Here is a 10,538-nt window from a genome sequence, read left to right on the forward strand (position 1 = left end):
GTTTTTTTTTTTTTCAGTTGATGAACAGTTTTACTAGAAAATGAACAATTTTTCCCAGTGTTTGAGACATAATGGACATATAACACTGTATAAGTTTAAGGTATACGACATAATGATTCGATATGTGTATATATTTCAAAGTGATTGCCACAGTAAGTTTAGTTAACATACCAGGGGTGGTTTGTAGATGGGACTCCAACATGTGTCTTGAGCTTATGGTCACTTAAGGTTCAAAGCTGAAAGATACAATGCTTGGCCCTCTGGGGAACTTAGGCACAAAATTCTTGTGGTAGAAATTGGTAACTTCCTACTCAGGTTCTTATTAGGCTGACCTTCAGAAGTGGTCCTCTCGATAAAATGTTTCTAGTGTGCCTGCCGTGTGTTTGGCCCTGTGATCGGCACCAGTGGGGGGTGGAGCAGAGACAGGGTCCTTTTGGGTCTTCCAGTCCAGTTCTTTTGTTCAAGTTGGAGAATAGACGCACAGGAAGGCAGAAGGTAACACTGCACCTTCCTGTTTCACCCAAGGATGTATCCAAGGTGGAAAAAAGGTGACAGGTCCCTGGAATGCCTTCCCATAGGACCTCTGAAGGGCATGGCCTCAGAACTGGAGGATTTGGAATGAGAGGAGGTTTAGGGAATTCTCAGTGTTGTGCTCTCAGCTCCTGGAATCCAGCCCCCGTATTTCAGTGGGCTGGGGTGGGGGAGACTGGGGCCTGGAGTTTCCTTCCCCACCTTGAGAAAGAAACTTGTAAGCCTTCGTGGTCACCATTGCTTTCTAATTCAGTTTAATAACTTAAGTCCTTTCTGTGCTCCTCAGCTTATAAGAGGCCCCATCACATCCTAGCAGCATCTTTGGGAGGTCAGGGCCGTTTCTTTCAGCCCCATTTTACCTGTGAAGAAACCGAGGCTCACGTCCTACTCGGCAGATAGTGGAGGTGGAATTTGAATCCAGCTCTTTCTGGCTCCTAATTTTCATTTCTGCCCCCACCATATCCTGTGGTGTGTGGCCCTCAAGCTTAGAGGAAGACAGTGTTTTGGGAAACTTTTCCTCTTGATCCACTAAGTTATATTCTGCTCAGAAGTTTGGGGTCTGCTCTAGTTTGTGGACTGGGAGGGGAGGAGGCCCCTGCTCTAGCCCAAGCCTGCCCTTCCTGGGGAATCTGGCAGAGGAGACAGGCCAGGGCTTGGAGGCAGAGGACGTGGGTGTATTGCCCACCTGTGGCTCTCACTAACTGTGGGAGTAAAAAAATCACTTTTTCCTTGTGATCCTCAGTTTCTCCATCAATGAAATGGTGCTTATACACCTGTCCAGAGGCTTTATTGCAGCGACTAAGTGATATAAAATTGTTTGTCAGCTGAAAGCCCCATTCAGGGATAAAAGAGGTGGTTATCATTTCCAGTGAGAGATCCAGGACCCTAAATCCAGGGAAGCTGCTTGCCTGTAGGGCCAGGCTGAAGAAAGAAACTCATGTTCTGAAACTCCAAACTCATGTCCAGGAAAATGCCAAGCTGAATCCCCTACCCATCCCCAGACACTTCTGCTCCCTCCCACACTGGAAGCACTGCAAGCCCGGAGCAGAGAGGAGACTCCAGTACCCTTTAGCATTGGATGTCAAAGCATCTTGAAGCCAAGACGTAGCATCTGTTTCAGCTCCAAACTCTCAGCTTCTAGAACAGGGTGGGCCACACACAGAACACTCAGGTGTTGAGTGAATGAATGAATGAGTGCATGAGTGAATGAAGAAATGCCAGGGCTGTCAGCAGGTCCAGAGTTTACCTCCTAACCTCCAGGCTCCCGTTGGGACCTCTCAACCTTCTCAGGTCACCACCCTTCCCTTTTCACAGAAGTGCATGACACCAGGTGTACCAAAAAGGCAAACTGGACTTTATTATAAAGTTGGCTACAAAGTCACCGCAGCACCACGAGGTGACCACCTGGGTAGTCCCAGGCAGTTGGGCAGCCGGGTGAGTCCCGCACCAGGTACACGCACTCGTGCAAGCACACGTGTGACGGCGGCAGGTCTGCCTTCCTCCATCGGAAAGGAACGTAGCGTCTCTTCGCGCCCCCCACCCCAGGCGCGGGGCGCAAAAGTCACAAGAAGGGCCGCCAGGGCGGCAGAGTCCATCGGAATTGAAATCCCGTTACTGGTGTGTAGAGAATTCTACGTGGGTGTCAAGAGCCCCTCAGGGCACAGGCTGGCCCAGGTGGGCACTGCCTTTCCCCCACCAAGGCCCAGGGGTGGCTTGGCCCCCAGGAGTGGAGAACTGGCCCAGGCCCATGGGGCAGCGCGGGGCGGGGGAAGTGAGACTCCCCCATTCTCCGCTTGAAATCCCATTCAAGGAAACTCACTACGAGTGAATACAGATTGAAATGGAAACTGGGATTGCTTGATGTCTCTAAATTTTAAAAAGAAGCTCCCCTCCCTTGCCCTCCCACCTCCCCCCCCCAAATCCTGCAGGGCCTGGGGAATCGGATCTATCCCCCTCTGGCCCCCAGAATCCCCCCAACAATCCCGGGGGGGTGGAGAGCGGCTCCATGTCTTGATGACAATATGCCATACTTGACGACGTTAAGTCACAGACTTATTCAAAACGTTGGTTCCCCTCCACTTCCATCTGCAGAGAGAGAGAGAGAGAGAGACAACAGTCAGTTAGGCCTATTAGGAAAGACAGGCTGAGGATGTGGTGCACTGTTGGCACATAGTATGGGCTTCCAGTACGCTGGTCCAATGACTGAATGATCACCAGAGGCTCAGAAGATACGGGAGTAGTTTGGATGAATGGAGTGAAATTATGTCTGTGGTTTTGGAAAGGATGGAGCCATAGCAGGGACACTCTGTCGGGGCCAGGGGCTGAGTCCCACTCTCTTTCCCAAACTCCTATAAGCTCTCACTCTGTATTCCCTTTGGGGGACAAAGAATACTGAGATAGAGCTCTAAACCCGCTTCCATCAGTTTGTTGTGCAACCTCAGGGGAGTTTCTTTAACTTCGGGATCTTGACTGTCTTCATCTGTAAAATGGGGTGGGATGGCTGATCTAGGTCCCTCGTAGAGTTAAGAAGCACAAACTGTTACCCAAGATTCTCTTGCATCTTATCCCACACCCCTAATCTCTGCCCCCCAGGCCTACTTGTCCAGAACTTCCATATTGTTTTCATTAGTTCTTATCCTAACCGCTATCCTACACAGCAGGTGATCTTATCCTATTAGTGAAACTGAGGAACAGAGAGGGCAGTTTACTCATCTAACTCCACCCAGCATCTCATTGGCAGGAGAGGAACTTGAGTTCTTGAACATTTTGGCTCAACTCACCTTCATGGAAGCTGTCTTGAACTTGGCTCTGGAGTTGATGCAACTCATCAGTAAACCCATCGTAGGGGAATGCTGAGACACCTGTCTCAAAGGCGGTTTCGTATGTGGCCAGGTCCTCCAGGAAGCTGCTATCTTCTGGGGACAGGTTGTTGCGAGGTGATGGGGCCCCTCCTGGGACTGCTGCCTCAGGATCCTCTGAACTCCATTCCCCATTGGGGTCTGGGGTAGAAAGATCCATGAAGATGTCTTCCACGGGCGTCTCTTCCAGGAATATATCAGGGTCAGTCAGGAAATCCAGGTCCTGGCATTTCCAGGGTTTTAGGTCCAGGCTGAGCACAGGGGGGCCAGCTCCTGCCAGGGAAAGGTTAGGGTCCAGGGGCTCCAGCCCGCCAAGTGGCTCTAGCCCACCCGTGCCAGCCTCTGCTGAGAAGGGCCTGTCCATGCCCTGAGCCAACTGGCTGATCTGCTGGATAAGACGGTCTATCTCATTCTGCTCCTTCTCCGAATAGTGGAAGAAGCTCTGCTTGACTGGAGAGGCCTCAGGTGTAAGCAGGCCTTCGGGCACCAGGGGGACATCCACAGAGAGGGGGCCCCGGAGCTGGGCTAGGGCCAGGAGTGTGCAGTCCCCATTACCAGGGCTGCTAGGACTTGGGGGCAACTTCTCATAGAGAAAACTGCATCCCTCCTGGGCGAAGTAAGTCTTGGTGGGATTAGGGCTCAGTTGCTCTGGGAAAGTTTGGCTGGGGCTGTTCAGGTGTGCTTGGAATGCTGTGCTTGGAGAAGTCACCTGCTCATGGGTAGGGCTGTTCAGACGCTCTGGGAAGTTGGCAGTGGTGGGAAGCAGCTGATCTGGGAAAGTGGAGGTGCAAGGATCTTCATAGCTTCTGGCTGAGGTTTCAGTCAGTTGGCCTTGTAGTGGGCTAGTCAGTGGATCTGGGAAAGTTGCACTGCTGGGCGTCAATTGATCAGAGAAGGTCACAGTGCTCGGAGTCAGCTGTTCTTGGAGAGAGCTGGATGGAGTGGGCAAGTGGGTCTGGAAGGGCTCATGGAGGCTGAAGAGGAAAGCACAGCCTCCCGGCTGGTGGGGCGTGTAGGGTGGGGTGCACACAAGATCCTTGCTCAGGTCTCCTTGAAGAGAAGGCTCAGGGCCAGATGGAAATGTCAGGTAACTGAAGCCAAGCTCTTTGGGGGGTCGGGGAAGCTCTTCTGGTGTTGAGACAGCACCCAGCTCAGGAGCACTGGGGAAATTGGTGCTTCGGGGAGGCCCCATGGTGAAGAGTGGATTAGGGCCAGAGCATTGCTCCTGCGAGAGGATGCTCTCCGGGAATGAGGGCAGCATGGTCGGGGTGCCCAGGACATAGGCTGCCTGGGTTTCTTCAGAGTTTAACTGCTGGCGGAGGCTCCAGGCTTCCGTGTCACTGGAGAGGAGAGAAGAGGCAGCCGGTAAGGGTGTGGTGTCCATTCCCAGAGAAGTTCTCTGATTTGTATCTCCTCCATGTCCACCTCAGCTGCCTCCCAGGCCCCTGGCTTGCAGCTCACCTGATTGGGTAGTTATTGGCAGTAATGGGACCCTCCGGACCTTCTGAATATAAAAGGCAATAAATCCATGCCCAGCCTCCAGGCTTGGCCAGCAGTCTCACCACCATCTCTGCTTGAATATCTCCACTCTCAGCCACTGAGGAGAAAGAAGAGATGCAGAGTTAGGACACCCATCAGACAGCACCACCTATTCTCCCCACTCTCTGACCTCTCCACTGAATTGGGGTATTCATGACATCCTCTTTTCTGACTACCTTAACCTGCACCATTCAACTCCCCACTTTGACCTCACCACTCAGAGTCCCCCAGTTCTGATTCTATTCTCACCTTGACTCCTTACCCTAGTGTTCACCCTATAGCATCCAAAGCTGTTAGCCTCTGATATCTCCCCGACATCAGTCTTGATCACAGCCCTTCTTGGTCAGGTTTCCCATGCCCTTTCCCAACTCCCTGTCTTGTCCTCAGCCTCTCTGGACACTCACACAGGCGGTAGTGTTGAGCAGAAGCGTGGCCCAAGTCCTCAGGGTGCAGCAGTCCATACCATGATTTACAGAGCAGTTCACTGCGCTCAAAGCCCAGGTAGATTAGGACACTGGGAAGGTGGAAAGGATGAGGTCAGCTTTCTGTTTTCCCTGCTTGATACCCAGGCATCTCACTCCCTCCCAGGTCTTCTGCACCCTTAGATCCCATCCTCCCTGTCCCTGACTCCAGAATCTAGGGTCCCCTCACCTCTGACCTGCCTTTTCCCTGGAGTCTGAACACTCTGGGCTTACCTCTCTGAGATGTCCAGCAGGGCCAGGTCCTTAGCGTGATGGCTCTGGAACATGGCCAAGAAAAGTGAGGCAGGGCCAGGACCAGGGCCAGGGCCAGGGCCAGGGCGGGGTCTTGTCTCCAGTGGAGCACAGAAAGCTGTGAACACAGGATTTCCTGCCCAGTAGGCCCCAGGTGGGTGAGCGTGGAATCGGCCTCGAATAAGCACCAGTTTGTTGCCTGCACTCTGGCGCCTGAGGGACTTGGAAGTGTTGAAGCGACAGCGGAAGAGGCGATCTAGGTGAGTGAAGAGAAAAACTGGTAAGAGAGTGAATGGCTGAGAGAGACGGCAAATGGGAAGGAGCAGGGCAGCAGGAGGCATATTGGATTGAGGAAAGGAGAAAGGAGTTCTCACCATTATCCAGAGCAGAGGGCAGGGTGAGTTGCTGGCGCACAGTTAGGTGGTCAGCTGGATCAATGATGTCGTAGATACTGTCACCCTGGGCAACCAGGTCCACCTGGAGAAAGGTAAAGGAGAGATGACCATTAATGAAGGCAGCAAGAGCCAATCCTTGGCACATAGCATCTTGTAGGCTATAACTTCCTCCCCTGTAATTCCCAGATTCTCAAAAGTGGAAAACTCATTGTGTTCCCATCCGTGCTGCAGTCCAAGCTGAAAGGGTCCTCAGCACTCACCATGGAGTGGCCCAGATGCTCGCTCACACTCTCAGAGAGATATAGCAGCTTCCCCTCCGCCGTGAACACAAGCAGGAATCCAGGTAGTGCTGCCACTATGTCTTCAAGCTCTTGAGCTGAGAGAAGCCCTGTGGGGCCCGCCAGAGGAGTGCCTGCAGAGTGAGAAGACAGGGTGAGTCAGGAGGAAGACTGGGAAGCAAAGCAGAAGTGAGAAAGACATGGACCGGGTTTCAGAAATTCTGAGGAATTTCTCATGGACCTGCTCCTGCACACACCTGTTGACCTGCTGCCCACAGCTCTTGCCCGGGGAACCTGTTGCTGGATCTCTCCAGCCAGCGAGCCCTTCGACTTCTAAGTCGGGACTGGGGCTTTGGCGGGTCTGTGTTTCAGGACCACGGACAGCGCTCCAAAGCCGACCGAGCGTTCAGCACCGCGGGCAGCGCTCCACCGGCTGCAGAAGAGCCCTTCCAGTATCGTGAACAGCATCTGTGCTTCCCCAGGCTTTGGCGGCTCCGTCCCTGTAACTTCCCGGGTTTCCCTTCGCTGGCTCCCCGGAGCGCCTCTACGCTGGTGGGGACTGGGGCCATTCCGTCCTGGCTCTCCCCCTCCCATAAGTCTGGCACCAGGGACACTATCCAGGCTCTCTAATCCTCATTCAGAACTAAGGTGAGGTTTGGACAGAACTCAGGAGGAAAAGTGGGAATTCCTGAGTTCTCCTAGTTCCTTCTCACCCCAGCTCGCCGACACGCTGCCCTAGACCTGCGGCAGTCCCAGTGGGTTCCCTCTGCTTCACTCTCCCCGGTGCGCGCCAGCTCGTGTCTCCGCCCCAGTTTGCTCACCTCCAGCGAAGAAGACGCCCTTGCGAGTGTAGATGCAGGCAAGACTCATAATGTGCAGGTAGGACAGCCGGACCTTGTCCGCTTCGGCCAGCGGCAGCAGCTCCTTGAGGTTCCGGATCTCAGCGTTGATCTGGTCGCGGCGCGCCTTGGAGGCGCCCTTGGTGGAGCGATACATGACTAGCGGCTGCGGAGCTCCAGCTCGGGCGCTCCGAACACCTGCGTTCCTGTCCCGACGCACCGGTGGCTTCCTCCTTGCTTCCCCGTCTCTCGCTCAGGCTCTTTCTCTCTCTGTCTCCTCTCCTGGGCTCCGCTCGGCTGCGCTGCCCCCCTTGCCTGCCTTGTTCCGCCTTATATAGCTCCTGTCAGGCGTGGGGGGCTCGCTTTAGAGAAAGGGGGGGCGGGAGGCTGGGCTAAGCAAGCTGCAGCGGGAGCTGCTGGCTGGGGTTGGGGGGGCGCGCTCCTCCTCCCTCCCAGGCTTCCGACGTCATCCCATGACGTAGAACGAGAGCGGGAGGGGTGCCGGGAGGAGGGGGAGAACGCAGGCTGCGGAGGGGGCCGCGGCTGGCGGCAGCTGCGCCGAGAGGCAGGCGCTGCTTTAGGAAGGCCTGAAAGGGGGTGCAGGGACCCAGGTATCCTAATGTATTCAGCTGAGGGAAGGGACAGGGCAAGGGTTGGGGCGGTCTGAAGCCCCTGGCAGGAGAGTCTGTAGAGGGGCTCGCTCTGACAATGATTTTTCTGAAGAGATAAGGGAAAGGGGAGGAGCAGGGTCGTACACAAATCCCCCCTCCCTATCTGCCAAAGGTCAAGTTCGTCTGGGGCGGGGCGATGGGGGTGGGGAGAAGGACCTTCCTTGGCCTCTGTGGGATAGGTCACAGCTGGGGTTTCTCTCTAGGGATTACTCAATCCGGGATTCCCTTAGTCACTTTCAAAGAACATATCTCCTCCTCCCCCCTTTCCAAAGCCGGGCCTTGCTGATTTAGCAGGGGGAGGCCGGTGGGGCTCTATGTCCCTAGGATGGGTGGGAAAAGGGTCCTGAGGGAGAGGAACCAGCTGAATCTGGCCTTGGTTCTACTTTCCCACAGCCAAGAATAGGAACACTTGCACCAACGCCGCAGTCGGCAGTGACTCTTCGTTTCTCTGTCAACTAATTAACCTCAGCCACTGACGGGGGAAACTGAGGCAGGGTCCCAGGGCCTGGTGAGGATCTGGGTCTACACCAAGGTATCCCTTCCCCCATTGCCAGCCCTCAGAGCCAGCGGCTCCCCCCGCCACCACCCCCATATCCCTCCACCCCCCCGCTCGAGTGCAAGCCTCGTCTCCCCGCGGGCCGGGGGCGGGGGCGGGGCCGGGGGAATCCCAGCTCCATATTAGGACAGGAATCCTCCGGCGGCTGCTGCGGCGGCGGCAGCGGCGGGCGGGGCCTGGCTGCCTCCGCCACGCTCCGGAGGGCTCCCCCCTGCCTCCAGCGGGGAGGATGGGGACGCAGCAGAGAAGCGAGGGGGCCGTGCTGGACCCTCTGCACGATCCAGGCACCTACCAGAGACCCCTTAACTCCGTCGGGCTGTCCACACTCCCCTCCAACCCCCTCCCCGTCATCAGCGGTAGGATTCCTCGCTGTCTCTCCATCTTCAACTCTCCACATACCCCCCACCGCCCCGCACCAGCTAGTTTCTTTATCTCATTGCCGGCTTGGTGGTCTATCTCAACTTTGTGCGCCCTCTGCGCCCCCCCCCCAACGTCCCCCTTCTGCTCTCTGTCGTCTCTCTTCTTTGTCAATTTTGTCTCCACATCATATCACTTTGCCCTATCATTTCCCTCTTTCTTCTTGCTCTTTTCTGCACGGATGGTCACTCTCTACTGGGGTTGAAGGGTGCCTTTGTTTCCCCCAAACAAAGGGGAAAGAAATGGGCTAGGGGACATTTTATCTGAAATCGAATTCTGTGGGGTAAGGGTGTGTGTGAAGTCACGTGAGGGGCTGGGGATGGGACCACTTAAAATTTAGGGGAAAGGGATTGGCCTGATTGTAGAAAGCCACGTAGGAGGGGTGGAGATAAACTTTGACACCAAGAAGCAAAATTTGGGGTCTTCACTCCTCGTGGAAAAGGGTGGAAGCAAGAGAGGTAGAGTGGGAGGAGGAGAGACAGCTGAGAAGAAGGCTGTCTAAGAAGGGGGTCTCTGAGGGCCCAATCCTGACCTCTTGTGTATTTTGGGAGAGGTTGGGTCCATCCACATCAACCTTCCCGTATTCAGTGGCACAGCTGAGATGGAGGGAAGGGGTATGTCTGTCTGCCACTATCTCTAACCCTATTTACCTAGGTGACAGAAAAATGGTTCCTTCAGAAAGCGTATCTCTGTTCCACTTTCATCTCTGTCTGACCCCCGACGTACTCACCCACCCCTCGCTCAAGCTTCTGTTTGGACAAGCCCTTAATCTTTGGACCCCTTTCCTGTAGGAAAATCCAGGGCAGTGTTCCTGTTTTATTCACTTATTGGTTCTTTATCCCTGACTGAGAGGCATTCTTAGTGTTCCTCTCCATGACCAGAGGTGCCTGTTGGTTTGGTCCCGCAACCTGAGCAGAGCCGCGGTGAAAGAATGGGGCACTCGCCGCTGTCCGTGGTCCTGAACTATCCCAAGGAATGTCATATGGAACATGGGACGTTAAAGTAGAGCTTGAATCCATACAGGTCTCACAGTGAGGCCCCAGCTGGCTGTGCCCTTGTCCTCTGAGAATGAATAAGGGGGTGGATTGTAGGGGGGCAGGATATCTGAACTCTAGGAGTGAAGTAAATGCGGAGGGGGGGGGAACTGGGCTCAAGGGAAGAGCCCTTGGATTTTTCCAGAATGGACTGGGGGGGAAGGCACTCTGGAAGAGAAGAAGGGTCTAGAAAGGGACAAGGGAGGGGGCACAGAAGAGCTCATCCTAGCTCGCCCACTCTGATTCAAGTTGAGAAGCGCTGTATGCCCCAATGTCTTCTCTCCCCAGGCCAACTCCCACACCCCTTGCATCCCACCTCCTTAAAGCTATTTTTAACTGTGGAGAACCAAAAATAGCTTGGCAGCAGCTTCAGTATGTGGGAGAGGAGCTATTTATATCACCAGTGATGGTTCCAAAATAGCAAGCAGGAGGAGGGGGGCGGCTGGCACGCTAGAGAGCTCCTGGCCGCTGCTAAAAATACTGGCAGTGTGAGTCATCCTGGCCTGGCTGAGTCACCCCACACACACCTCCCTCCCCCTCCCAAGCAGCAGGCGGCAGCAGCAGAACAGGCTAAGAATTGGAAGTCTGAGATGAGGGAGGTATTAGAGCCCATTGACTATAAGAAAGTGGGCAAGGGAATGAATTCAGAGGGGGGCCTTGGGGTGAGTTTGTAGAAGAAATGGGGGGAGCAGAAGCCACCCACCCAA

General features: G+C 54.7%; 1 protein-coding gene across 1 annotated transcript; it reads right to left on the reverse strand.

The window, feature by feature from the left end:
* Positions 1-2,587: 2,587 nt before the first annotated feature.
* Positions 2,588-7,310, reverse strand: NPAS4 (neuronal PAS domain protein 4). The gene is made up of 8 exons (XM_060157591.1): positions 7,136-7,310; positions 6,297-6,448; positions 6,016-6,118; positions 5,624-5,897; positions 5,333-5,442; positions 4,851-4,986; positions 3,312-4,729; positions 2,588-2,616 (listed from the first exon to the last, which is right to left on the reverse strand). Exons 1-8 carry the CDS (start codon positions 7,308-7,310, stop codon positions 2,588-2,590), a joined length of 2,397 nt encoding a protein of 798 aa, XP_060013574.1.
* Positions 7,311-10,538: the final 3,228 nt, after the last annotated feature.

The sequence above is a fragment of the Lagenorhynchus albirostris genome, chromosome 9, assembly GCF_949774975.1.
Source record: "Lagenorhynchus albirostris chromosome 9, mLagAlb1.1, whole genome shotgun sequence".
Lineage (NCBI taxonomy): Eukaryota > Metazoa > Chordata > Mammalia > Artiodactyla > Delphinidae > Lagenorhynchus > Lagenorhynchus albirostris.